At 48.3% G+C, this 14,303-nt stretch overlaps 1 protein-coding gene across 4 annotated transcripts in view; it reads right to left on the bottom strand.

Moving 5' to 3' along the window:
* The window catches only part of Pax5 (paired box 5), a 179,160-nt gene that overhangs the window by 104,179 nt on the left and 60,678 nt on the right, over positions 1-14,303 (bottom strand). For all 4 annotated transcript variants that reach the window (XM_021222113.1, XM_021222112.1, XM_021222111.1 and 1 more), the window contains one exon: positions 10,120-10,295. In XM_021222113.1, coding sequence (XP_021077772.1) covers positions 10,120-10,295 — 176 coding nt within the window. The remainder of the gene's footprint in view (positions 1-10,119; positions 10,296-14,303) is intronic.

Genomic DNA, 14,303 nt, shown 5'->3' on the forward strand with positions numbered 1-14,303 from the left:
TGCTGGGATTAAAGGCGTGTGCCACCATGCCCAGCTGAGAATTTCTTATAATGTATTTTGATCATATTAAGCCCCACTCCTCCCCAAAACTCCTCCCAGATCCACCCCTTCCTCCCTACCACCCTCAAATTCATATCTTTTTATGTTTTGTTTTGTTTTTAATACTTCTGCTCCTGGATTGGGGCCATCCACTGGAGGGCAGCTGGCTTATCGGGAGGCACACACTTAAGCTTTTGGTACATTAAACATCAAACCACATTCTCTGTTTACATAGTTTCTGACCAGAAACCACTGTAATTCTTTACTTCCTTCCCCTAATAACATGGTGGGGTTTTATTTCTACTTTGTCCGTTTGTTTGTCTGTTTGTTTGTTTGAGACAGGGTCTCACTGTACAGCTCAAACTGACCTCAAACTCTTGAGATCCGGGTACTTTGATTAAAGGCACGCACCACGGTGCCCGGAGATATGATAGAGTTCTATCCTCTCATCTCTTTTGTGATTCTGTCTTTGATGATCTGACATTGGATTGTGACGTGTCTTCACATAGATATCTGGGTGTTTGTCGTGGTTGGGGTTCTCTGAGATCCCTGCATCTGTGGATTAGTCTCCTGTCGCTCACTTTGGCAGATACTTGCCCATTACTATGTCAAATATTTATTCATTTTCTCTTCTCACATTCCCATTACGTGTTTGCAGCCCCTCTTTAAACTTCTCCACAGTCAGAAGTATTCTTTTCCCTTTTCCCCTCTCTCTGCATTTCAGTTTAGGAGCCTCCTGGTGATGCATCTTCAAGCTCTGTTATTCTCTGCCAAGCTTCGTCCAGTCTATTGGCAAGCCCGCTTGAGGTGCTCCTGAGTTCTGTTCCCTTTTATTTCCAGCGTCTCCTTCCAGTCTTCCCACAATTTGCTACTGCCCGAGTCTTGGCATGCTGCCCATTTTTACCATTCGGTCAATTAACATTTCAATTATACCTAAGTTCTTGCTGTGTCCGAGATCTGTGCAGTGTGCAGTGCGACGCCTGCTTTCTCTCCTCTTGCTTTGCTTTCCCTTGCCTATTTTTGTTGTTGTTGACCTATGCACATGAGGGGTTAGGGTTATCCCTCAGAAGTACAATGTCTGCACCCAAAGTCCAAGGGTTCGGTCTCCAGCATGTCACACAGAAGGTCCTGAAGCACACACGAGGTGCATCAGAGTGCTAGGGATGCAGCGAATGGGGCTTCAGGCCAAGGCTTGGTGTGTGCTCGAAGATCTAACTCTGCTTTCTTGTGCTTCTTCAGACTTTGTGGCAACTATTTACCCCGTGATCTTGGTTCTCTCAATTCTCAGAAAGGCTGTTTGTTTTCTACGAGTTCAGCTTTATTTTTTTTTTCTATGAAGATTGAAATGACATCTTCTAAACTCTCAGAGCTGAAACTGGAAGCCTCTAATAGAGCGCTAGGCAGGTGTTACTTCAGGGTGTGTGCAGGTGCCTGGGCAGCCAGAAGTCTCAGATGCCATTCCTCTACCCACCTTGTGGAGACAAGGTCTTTCACTGGGTCTTGGGGCTCTCCTGGATGCCCAGTGAGCCCCAGAGATCTGCCTGTCTCCACCTCCTCAGCACTAGGATCACACACACACACACACACACACACACACACGCACGCACACACGCACACACACACGTCACTACACAGTTCAGGACTGTTTTGTGTGTATTGTGCTGGTGATTGCATCCTACCATCTCGGGCAAACACTGCATGGCTGAGCTATACCCTCAGCCCACACGTGCAGAAGTGGGCGCTTAGGATAAATCGAGGTATTTATAATATTATTTCCTCCACTTTTTACCTTTCTCTGCTGTGTTTCTAGTTCCTCAACTCTTGTCTTCCAAGCCATTAACTTTCTATTCAGCTGCTTCTTAGCAGGCATCTACCCTGTCAATGAACTTTTAATTCTAATGGGTACCAACCACTTTTACTGCAAGATACAGTTTTCCAATCTGTTTCTCTCCCCCCTCCCTCCCTCTCTGTCACTCCTCGTCTCTCTTTCTCTCTCTATAGTCTCTTTCAATTGTCTGTCATCTTAGGTTCTTGGAGTTGGGTTCTCTAGCTGTCTCCTGACTCACTCTCATTATCTTGCAAGGTTTACAGCTTTTAAATTGTGAGATCATTTTTGGTAGCTGTGGCTTATTCTGTAGGCTTGGGATGCACACTGGATTGTAGAAGGGTCAAGATAGAGTGTTTTCATGTGCTTTCCATGCAGCTCTGGGATTTCACTGGCACAATTCAGTTAGAATTGTGTAGTTAGTAGAAATAAATTTCGACTCAGAATTCTTATCCAATCTATGACAGGAGAAACCGCACCTGGGTATAGCACAGGATTAAGGTTTCTTCTTCTTCTTCTTCTTCTTCTTCTTCTTCTTCTTCTTCTTCTTCTTCTTCTTCTTCTTCTTCTTCTTCTTCTTTTAGACAGGGTTTCCCTGTATAGCCCTGGCTGTCCTGGAACTCACTTTCTGGACCAGGCTGGTCTCAAACTCAGAAATCTGCCTGCCTCTGCCTCCTGAGTGCTGGGATTAAAGGTGTGCACCACCACACCCGGCTAAGGTTTCAACTTCTTAATGGAAACTTTTATTATACTCTGAGTACCATGCAGTCAATCTCTCTCAAGATAAGAGACAATGTGGGCCTTCCAACCATTAGACAGTTTGCCAGCATATTGGTTCCAACTCCCAAATCACATAGGTCACACTCTGCCAAAATCTGCAGCAAATTCTAACCCCTGTTCACTAGAAATGACCCAGGACAGGCATCCTGGGCCATCAGGATACTGGCACTAGCTCCAGGAGCTCCGGCTCTGTGCCCTTTCTAAGCTTCAGTCCCTGGGATTTACCTGTTTCCTAAACTCAGACACAGCAAAAGCATCTTAGGGAACCTGAAATGGATCCAACTCCAATAACAATCAAATCTGTGCATTAATAATAATAATAACAACAATAACAATAACAATAACAATAATACTTTGCAAACCAGGTAAGGATTGCTTTTTGTAGTTTTGAGGAGCTTTGTGAATACTAAGTTTCTTAAGCCAAACTTCCAGCATGGCTTCAAAACTATTGGACAAGCAAGCAGTTGGACAAGAATGATGCGTTCCTCTGTCCTTTTTAATTTGTTATTTTATTCTTTGAGCTGGGGGTCTCATAGAGCCCAGGATGTTTCAGACTCACCATGAAGCAAAGGATACCTGAACTTCTGATCCCCCTACCTCTACCTCTGCTGTGCTGGGATTCTAGGTACTGCTATACCTAGATTGTGTGGTACAGGGACTGAAAGGAGGGGCTTGTGCATGCTAAGCAAGCAGTTTATTGGCTGAGTCTCAGCCCCAGACCGTCTCTCTTTTTTAAATTGCAAATCTTGCTCAGCAGAATTTGAGGGGAAACATCTCTGCCCAAGTCAGCTCCCACCCAGCAGCTCAGACTATGTCAGCCGTTATTTCTTTATGCCGCACACTATAGCACAGGTGGTCCCTGTCCCTGACATGGCATGTCTGTAAAATTTCCTGGATGAATGAATGACTAAATGAACGAGAGAACCGGGGAAAGCGCAGGCAGCTCTGTGACAATTCGCTTGTAATCTTAAACCCCACAGACACAGAATCTGCCTGTCATCAAAGAAGAGTAGAGTAGACAGGAGGAGGAAGATGTAAACATGTCAAAATAAAAATAAGAGATGGATCCCGATTAATCTTATACCTTACGGGATGCTAGCGCTTAAATGAATCACAATGATGGCCTAGTCCAGCTCAACACCACAGATGCAGAAACCATGGCCCGAGAAGCCAGCCCGAAACCATCACTAAAGGCTAGGGCCCGGTGTTTTTGTATCAAAACACCTCACTTAGTCATCCCCCAAGAATTTCCTTGCTTCACAAACCAGGCACAACAATGAGGGGGAATGCACCCTTGTGCTTGGTCCACAGGAAGATAAAGACTGCCCAGTGCTTTAGTAAATGTTTTCAAAGCTTCCAAGGAACAAGTGGGTATTTCCAATGCAGTCTCTAGACAGCAACGCCAAGAAGGCTGAGGCCCCAGAGCCCAGGTCATTTTCACACTTGGGTCTCTTAGAGATTAGAGTGATTGAATGATAAGAGGGGAGGTGACCTAGGCACCTCTGAAGATCTAGAAAGCAAGAGCTACGGAACACTGCATCACCATCTTATTTCAAACACAAGAAGATATTCTGTGTGTGTGTGTGTGCATCTGTGTGTGTATGTATGCATCTGTGTGTGCCCGTGTGTGCCTGTGTATGTGTGTGCGCATCTGTGTGTGTGAGTTTGTGTGTATGCATCTGTGTGTATATGTGTGTGTGTATGTGTGTGTGCATCTGTGTGTGTGTGCATCTGTGTGTGTGTGTGCATCTGTGTGTGTGTGCATCTGTGTGTGTATGTGCGTGCATCTGTGTGTGTGAGTTTGTGTGTATACATTTGTGTGTGTATGTGTGCATGTGTGTGTGCATCTGTGTGTGTATGTATGTGTATATGTGTAAGTTTGTGTGTGTGCATCTGTGTGTGTGCATCTGTGTGTGTATGTGTGTGTGTATGTGCGTGTGCATCTGTGTGTGTGTGCATATCTGTGTGTATGTGTGTGTCTGTGTATGCGTGTGTGTGTATGTGTATGAGTTTGTATGTATGCATCTGTGTGTGTCTGTGTGTGTGTATGTGTGTGTGTGCATCTGTGTGTGTATGTGTGTGTGTGAGTTTGTGTGTATGCATCTGTGTGTGTCTGTGCGTCTGTTTATGTGTGTGCATCTCTGTGTGAGCTTGTGTGTATGCATCTGTGTGTGTATGTGTATGTGTGTATGTGTGTATATGTGCGTGTGCATCTGTGTGTGTGCATCTGTGTGTATATGTGTGTGTCTGTGTATTCATGTGTGTGTGTATGTGTACGAGTTTGCGTGTATGCATCTGTGTGTGTCTGTGTGTGTCTGTGTATGTGTGTGTGTGTGCATGTGCATCTGTGTGTGCATCTGTGTGTGTCTGTGTGTGTCTGTTTATGTGTGTGTGCATCTGTGTGTGTGAGCTTGTGTGTATGTATCTGTGTGTGTCTGTGAGAGTGTATGTCCTGTACTCCCTTTCACTCATGCTGGGGAATGAAACCTCTGCTCACTTCTGTCCTGCCGTAGACGTCTCCCCCACCCTCTTACATCTCCCTGCCAAGGGTTGTTCACTTCTGATCTTGACTCTTTGGGCTTGCTGTACTCCCTTAGCTAAGACATTGTACCGTCTCACTGGATCTTCACACAGGGGTGATAGAGATTCTCGTGGCCTGGTAGGAAGATGTTTTGCTGAATCTGGCAGGGCACATGGTGATCAGTGAGCACACGCTGGCCACGACATGACAGTGATCATTAACACTCTGAGAATTCTGTGTTCAACCACAAAACAAGAGGATGTGTTTCTGGAGCCATAGCTGACTCACAAGAGTGGGCAAGACTCTGCTTGGCCTGGACCGGGTGAACATGGATACATTCCGGCATAGGCTGATGCTCCATGCGGGGAACAGTGATCAGCAGCTTAGAGCGTGGACATTAAGAAGGTTGTAGGAATGACGGTGCCTGCCACCAAGCACTTGCTGAGCCGTGCCTGTGGTCCACACACAGGTGCATACTCACATGCATGCACATGCCATCCTGAGAGACATACTTAGCAATCCTCTTGCCATAGAAGCAGCCCAGCCTTTACAGTGCAGTGGGGTGAGGCCTAGCCAAAGCAAGAGCTTCTTATTGGCAAAAAAAAAGAGACATGAGACAGTGAAAGATCCTGTAAAAGTCAGACCAGGGAGAAAACCATGGCAGTTCCTGTGTGGGCGTGGGCTGCAGGGAAAGATCCAATGGTCACTGCAGGGGTGGGGCAAGAGGCAAGAGGTCCCAGTGAAGACCCAAGCAGGGAGCATCGTCCAGGCCACAGCACACAGGCTCTTTGGGATTTGTGATCACAAAGCATCATTCAGTGTCCCCACCTTTGGATTGCATCCTTCTGGGATGGGAGTCCTGACTGCCTGTCACTCAGATGGTATTCCAGCTGTGTGCTGGTGTTCCTTCAGATCTTCACTCATGCTGTTCCAGATGCTCACAACGCTCTCTCCAGACAACAGTATTATCTCAACCAGCCCAGATCTGCCCAGCCCTCCAGACATCCCAGAGGGCATCTCCTCCAGGAACCATTCTGCTCATCTGGCCTGGCAAACCTGTCTTCCTCCTCACCCTCCTCACCCTCCTCACCCTCCTCACCCTCCTCATGGTAGGACAGACATCCACTAGGGATAAAAAGGAGCCCCCTGAAGTCAGAGCCTCACCTTTCCCACAGTGCTCAGACCTCTAGCTGGTTCCTGGTAGCTGCTGAGTCTGGCCCTGAGGAACAAGATCAGTCTTGTTGGGTGATGCCAACAAACCAGCCCTTTCCCAGAGACAGGATGCTCATAGGACCAGGCAAACTTAGAAACCTCCACCTGCTGGCCTAGAGAGGAGTCACCACACAGTGGGCAAAGCCACTCAGGAGAGCAGGGGCTGCTTCTGGTGGCTTTCTGTTAGACAAGGAACAGGCCATCTCCCGATTTAACCCCCTATGACCTTTGAACTTCCTAGGAGGTCAGCAGCATGGGCCCCCTTCCCCAGCTGTCTCTCTGTCTCTGGCCCAATGGGAGGGAGGGCCCTGGGCCCGTTCCATTTTGTGGCCCGTATTGATCTGTTGGCAGCAATGGGCTGGATAATTAGCCAGGAATTAGGGTTTCTATTACAGCCAGGAGGCTGCTCCAGCTGATTTATCACCTGAATAATTTACTGTGATTGAAAGGAAATTAAAATGAACTCCATTTGACAACTGTGAGCTTTTATGGGCTTTAGTGAAGGCTCAAAAGCCAGATTAATAGCCTGGTGTTGGTTAATAGTCTGCTGAGGGTAAATACGGCAGGCTGCAATCGGCTGTGTCCTCTCAGTGGCCGGAGGAGGGACCCACTCTGCCAGAGCCATCACCCACCACAGTGACAGCCAGCATCAACTTGAGTTTTACTAAAGCAGATTCCTGCTGTACACACATGTGCATGCACATACACACACAGGCGTGCATGTGCACACAGAGACACTCACACAGACACACACACACACACAGACACACACACACACACACTCACTCACTCACTCATATAAGCAGTTTCTCCCCACACACACACCTCTTCTGCTCCGGTAGGTTGACTTTTATCCACTCCCCATATAGGGAAAACAGAATTGCTTTTTCAATAACTGTTTCGAGAAGGAAGTGTTTCGTTGCCCCAGAGTGGGTCTCATTAACCCCTTCCACCAAGGCAAAGGGGTTTCTGAGTGTCTCCATGGCCCAAGTCAGAACTGGCCACCCTTAGAGCAGAACTTATCAGAACAGGCTCACAGAAGTACCCTCAGGGCCAGCTTGACCCTAATCTGGTGATGTTTTCCCCAGGAATTGGGTAAGCGACCTGTCTAGGCCCATGTACATCCTGAAAAACACACGACTATCAGGGAAGGGAGGTTGGGCAGAACCGTAGCCAATCCAAGGACTGATCCCAGAACCCCAGAAACACAAAGACCTGTGACATCATCTTACACAACTTGAGGTCAGACTCCAGCTCTGTGGCCTCAACAATCCTAGGCCTAAAAATGGGTGTGCAGTCTGTTTTAAAGCTCAGATTCATCTACAGGGGCTCGGAGGTATGACCCAGCTTGCTTAGAGGACTTTTAAAGGAAGGTTTAGTGTCCAAGTCCATGGAAAGCTGAATGCACAGGTGAGGATACCCCTGCTGTTAGGTGGGGATTACCCCCTCACACTGTCACTGTTAGGGGGATGCAGTGGCTATCATTGTCCATCATGAATACACAAATAAGGAATCTGAGGTCCAGAAAAGAGTAAGGTGCTCTCCAGCACAGAGGCAGGTCTCAAATCAAGAGTCCCCAGTTCTTCGGTCAGGGGAATCCTCTTTATGTCCCTATCACATCATCCAGTGAAAGTGACATCAAGGCCTGGGCCAGGTCACTAAGCCACAGAGACACACTCATGGGGCTTGGCTTGCTGGCAGATGGATAAAGTGGCCAGTCTCTATCCCATCAGCCCAGAGGCCCACTTCTTAGTGTCACTCGCATACGGCTCTGGGGAGTCACAAGGGTCACAGGCAGGGACCGTGAGCAGTCAGAGGAGAGTGAGCAGGAGGGGACTCAGGGATGCATACCCTTGATGCACACGCCTTCCCCAGCAGCAGCCCCTTGCTCGAGCCATCATTTGTCTGTAGTGATTGGGGACAGGGCACCAGGGTATGTCATTCATAGTCCAGTGCCTGCATGTGTGCGGGGCAGCCTTACAGCCTCACCTTCCATCTCTCCTCATTACAGCATGCCACAGAGAGGTGAAGCAGATTAACCAGAAAACACTGAGTCAGTCATTATCCTGCCTTGCTAGACCTGCCTCGGAACTCACAGGCCGGCCTGCACCAGGCCACAGCGTTCTGAAGGACACCATAGAACAATCTCCCCAGAGCCTGCAGTCCAGGCCTCCTCCCTGTCAGGCCTCATCTCCACCCTTATGACCTTGTCCTTGGGGTCCCAGGCAACATTCTCCCAACACTGTAGCTCTCAGTGTGCTCTCCAGGGCTAATACCTCCCTCCCCCAGTCATCACTCCACACCACCCAGAGAACGTTCTCATCTCTCCGTGGCTCCTGAGTCCACGTCATGCCATTTTGTGAAGGTGTTAACAGAGACGATACCTAGTTCGTGCCTCTGTCCCCTCCAAGCCTGTCACTAGGCTGGGCCCACTGCCCATGTGCAGGAAATGTGTTGGACAAGTGAGCACTGGAGGGAAGGAGGGAGGGAGGGAGGGAGGGTGTCTGTACAGCTCTGGGATGCCTGGCAGTGAACACCTGATCTTGTGATAGACATCAACTCTTCTCCCCCAAACCCAAGCTCTGGAATGGAGTCAGCTTTGCTCAGAGCCTATGGCCATGACACTTGCTGGAGAGATGTCATTTCGCTTGTAAGAGAATGAGCAACATCCCCACCACCACACACACAGACAGTCCTCAAGACCAGACTCATCTCCAGCATCACCTCCACCCCTGTGTCCTGAATCCCAGCCACACTGGATCGTTCCACACCCGCTCCCTTCCTCCCACCCCAGGGCCTTGGCACTTGCTGTTCATCCACACCCACATCCCTTACCATGGTCGCCTCCAAGCTGGCTCAGTCTCTGCTTTGGGATTCTCAGAGGACCTTAGACATTTCCCCAGCACCAAGCTGGGATTCATCTATACACATCTATAGATTTCCCAGAGCAAGTCCAAGCCTTTCTGCTCACTGATGGATACATGTTGTCTGGGTCTGTGCCTTACCCATACTAGACAATTGTCAATGATCATTAAGTGAATGCTTTCTGGGCAACCTTAGGGAATTTTCTTTGTCTCTAGGAGCCTCAGTTTCCCTAACTAAAAACAAACTGGCTAAATGATCTGTAAAAGTTCCCATAGTTCTCAGAAAGCACCATGATAGAAAAGCTCCCTGAGGTGGCTCAGAAGGCCTTGCTCACATTCCTGGTGTCAAGAGACTCCTTCAGGCCCCCAGGTGCTGGGACCAGCTGGTGTCAGGCTTACTTGTCCAAGATAACACCATGTCTGGGCTACCCACACCTGCAATCAGCCCTCTGATGCCAAGCGTAAGGCAAGCATCATGTGATATTGTCTTGCACTCCCTGGCGGTGAGCCCCAAGTCATGGAGTGGTTCTATACTTAGGTCATGTTCCTGACAAAACCATGTGAAGTGACCCAGAAGGTCATCCCATACAACCCTATCTAAAAAGCACACTGTTCATTCATGGCAGAGCAACCAGGGCAGTCACATGCTTCTGTGGCTGGCCAGAGACAAAGTTACCAGGGCAAGATGCCTCAGAGCCCTTGAGCAAGTCCTCCTGGTCTTATGGGATGCTGTGCTCAGCCAAGCTTGGCCAAAATCAATAAAAAGCCTGCTCTGGAAAGAAGCTGGCCCTCCTTGTGCCAGATGCCTCTGCGTCCAGCAAAACAGCCCAGGTCTGTACTGGGGCAGCAGGTGGGGTAGGCAGGAGTCACGGGCATACCTGCTCTGGCTTGATGGGTTCCGTGGTGGTGAAGATGTCAGAGTAGTGCTGTCTCTCAAACACTCGGTCCAGCACCTCCAGCTGCTGCTGTGTGAACAGGTCTCCCCGCATCTGCTTCCGGAGGAAGTCTCGGCCCGGAAGTGAGTGGCCGTTTGGCACCGGAGAATCCTGAATACCTTTGATAAGCATGAGAGAGAAAGGGTAAGTGGGGGCTATTCTACCACCAAAGGAGAAAAGGCTGGAAGACCCTAGAGACTGGGAAGGGGAGCTGAGAGGATTTGGGTAAGGGGTTGCCTAGACAGGGTCACCTGCTGGTAACTGCAGGGCCAGCCTCCTATGATGACACGCCAGGTACTGTACAAAGCCATTTTGTTATGCTACTCCTTTACTTGTCACAGTGAACCCCTATGTATGTGCTGTGGTTTTCATTTGTACCCCTAGTGTTATGTGTTATAGTTTGATAGTCAGTCATTGCTTATGGGTGGTGGAACCTTTAGGAACAGAGATTTAATGGGGGAGGTTACAAAATTAGTCCTCCCCTGTTCCCTGGCTTTCCATCTGGTGGTGTCTATTCCTCCTACTTCCTCCTTCTCCTCTTCCTCCTCCCCCTCCTCTCTTCCTTTCTCTCCTTCACTTATACAAGTTTTTACCAAGGTTGAGCCAGCACCACGGGTCTGAACTTCAGGAATCCTGAGCCGGATAAGCTTCTTTATAAAGCTCCCTGCCCCTGAGGAATTTCATTACAGAAGCCAAGAAAGGAACTAATTCAGGATATTACTCCCTTCCCTGTTTCACAGATGAAAATTCCAGGCCTGGAGAAATGAAACCGTTTCTTTGCCCAAGGATTTGAGCTCAGAGTGATTCAGGAGCTTAGTCACGGGTGTTATCGCCCATCCTGTCCCACCTCGTTTAACGTCCTCACCCTGCACATTTGTCACCACCATTGTGACCAGTCTGTAACACAGTGTTCTGGGAAGGTAGTCATACACCTGTGCTAGGTGACTTGACAAAAACCTATCAAAATCACCACCCCTGGGTGACTGATTTCTGGGAGTATATTTTATAGCTGGCTTGTGTAGACGGGAGGTGATAGATGCACACAGTTCTGGGAACAAAAGGCTGGAAACAACCTGGTTGTTCATAGAGAATGGACTAACCAGACTGCAGCATTGCTTGGACAGTGAAAAACTATGCAGCAGTGAAAAGGAAGGGAACCAAGATGTAAAAGCTTCCTGATTCCCAATGATGGGAGGGGTAAGTGAGGCACAGGGTGAAAGTAGTTCACAGTGTTTATGTAAAAAGAGAAGAAAAGATGGCTTGATGTGTTCTTACTGATGTCCAGAATCTGTGTATACTGTGTAGCATCTTATTTTCTATGAATAAAAAATAGGAACACTGTATATAATAAGCATGATATGGACTTATGGGCTATACTTTTGAAACAGCTGTGTTTTGTTTCAGAACTTGAAAGTTTTGCCTATTTGGACATGTAGGTTAAGAAAATACTCTGGGGGCCGGAGAGATGGCTCAGCAGTTAAGAGCATTGGCTGCTCTTCCAGAGGTCCTGAGTTCAATTCCCAGCACCCACATGGTAGCTCACAACCATCTGTAGTGGGATTCGATGCCCTCTTCTGGTGTGTCTGAGGACAGCAACAGTGTACTCATATATACATTAAATAAAGAAATAAATCTAAGAAAGAAAGAAAGAAAGAAAGAAAGAAAGAAAGAAAGAAAGAAAGAAAGAAAGAAAGGAAGGAAGGAAGGAAGGAAGGAAGGGGAAGAGAGAGAGAGAGAGAGAGAGAGAGAGAGAGAGAGAGAGAGAGAGAGAGAATTAATTCTGCCACACTCGCTACTCACAATGTCTGCCTCTGGAGGTGGTGTTTATATTTCAAAGAAAATACAATAAATTGTTAATTTGAAAAGAGGGTGAGCTGTGTATCTTGGGTTTGACCTGTTCAGGGTGGAAAGCAAGCTTGAGAGCAGAGATTTCCTGTGAGGAAATGGCCTCAGGGGTTCATGGTTGCTCAGGATTCTCTAGGACAGTTGTCCCTGCAAGCTGATGAGAGGCTAAGGGAACCAGGCCCGGGGAGGGGGGGAGGAGGAGGGACTTCTGCTTGTTCTTTTGGGCTCCATGAGAGTACCAGCACACACCCCAGACCTTAATGCAAGAAGCACGCACTTCCCTAGGTGTCATTGCCATGTCAAAACCCCACCCATGTGAGGAATGAGGCTAAACCAAGAAGCCTGTGCTCTGGGATATAGTATCCCTGGGCCTCACTCCAGCCAATCTGTCTGCGGAGCCTAAGATCTGAACAGAAACCAGCTTTGGGTGTTCACCTGAACGCTGGCCTTTCAGGGTGCCCAAGGAGGCTGACAGGCCCAGAGCACCCACATGTTCTACAGGAAGGGCCTTTAGGGGTGACTTACAAACTACCTGAAAAAACAAATCCCTTGTCCATTTCAAAACAAGCCTGAATGACCTGATAGATGTGGCCTATCAAGCCTCTCTGAATAATGTCCCCAGTATAAAATCTGTGTCCCTCCTTTTGCAGGACCACTGGCCTCCAGCAGGCCAGGTGCCTGGTCTAGCTCACAGGATGACATTCCTAGTACCCCTTCTTTCATCATGGTCCTTCCCTTGGAGACCCTTTCGATAAGGTCACCAAGGACAGCAGATGTGAGAGCTTGCTGCCCAGTGATGTACTTGTGCTGGTCCACACCCACCAGAGGACCTGATTTGCAGGGGTCCAATGTATCTAGGTGCATTACGTGCGTGCACACATATGAACACACACACACATGCTCATGCACATAGATGCTCAGCTTGCTCCTACTCAGTGGCCTCTCTGCCCAGTCATTCTGTGCCAGCTACTTCTGCCACAGTGACCTTACACTCTCGAGCACCCATCGAGTTTCTCACTGCCATGGAGATCAGACCAACTTTTAAGAGATTGCTTTCTGCCTGCCTACTTTAGCTAAACTCCCCATCCTGCACCCGGCCTCTCAGCCAGCCAACAAGCTCCAAATGAAAGCTGCCTCCCAATTCCCACTGAGGTCGCCACTCTCTGACCTTCTGGTTGCTCCCAGAGACAGACCAACTCTGCCTTGTCTGGAGGCTTCCCGGCCAACCAGACCCTCTGAGCTGAGAGCCCCAGAAGGGTAGAGCCTCATCTCCACCGAGGAAGCCCAGAGAATGTGGCTTGACTCTGGATTCCCTGCAGACCGTGTCACTGGCCACTGAGTAGGGCCTAGCACAGAGAGAGGACTCAGGGCATGGAGCCAACCCAAGTTATGCACACTGGGTCTTTGGATACTGTGAGAACATGGCATACTCTTCAGGTTCAAGCAGCCTAGCTGGGGCCTGAGAGTCTCTTAGGAAAAGGACTGGCCTTGTCCGGCTGTGACTTTCTCTAAGTCAGTATTGGCCCCATGGACTGCACTCAAGGGAACTCAAGCTGCCATGGCAACCCTGATGCTACTACCAGGGCCTGTGAACTTCTTAGAATAGGCCCGTGCAGGCATCAGCCCGGATACAAACCACTCTTTGTCTTTTCTCATCCCCAGCCACATGCTTGCCTTAGTGGGGAGAGAAGTAAGGGGCAATGCCTTGAGAAATCCTGTGATTGCTAGGTATGATGACATATGACTGCAGTCCTAGAACTCAGGAGGCTGAGGCAAGAGGGTCAAGAGTTCCATGCCAGCCTGGACTACCCAGGAAGATCCTCTATCAAAAAACTAAATAATACACAATAACAAAAAGACTTAGGATACGCCTAAACACGTAATTATATATTCAGTTTAATAAATATTTAAAATGTTACTCTGTACTAGAGATTATTAAACTTTTTAAATTATTTTGCTTTTAACTGTGCATTTATGTCTGGGGGTGTGGGGGTATGTGCACATACATGATGGTGTCCACAGAGGCCAGGGACCTTGGATCCTCTGGAGCTGTAGTTACAGGTGGTTATGAACCAGTGGATATGGGTGCTGGGAATTGAACCTGGGTCCTCTTTGAGAGCAATGTGTGCTCTTTAACACTGTGTGCTCTTTAGGTTCCAAAATTAAATTTCTAAAAAGCAAACAGGAAGAGTGGATAAGGTGATAATGATGCCCTCTGGATAGGACAAGCCCACTTCAGTGATCAAACCAGTAAACAAGTGATTACAGACTGACTAACAGTT

This window comes from Mus pahari, chromosome 22 (assembly GCF_900095145.1).
Source record: "Mus pahari chromosome 22, PAHARI_EIJ_v1.1, whole genome shotgun sequence".
Classification (NCBI taxonomy): Eukaryota; Metazoa; Chordata; class Mammalia; order Rodentia; family Muridae; genus Mus; species Mus pahari.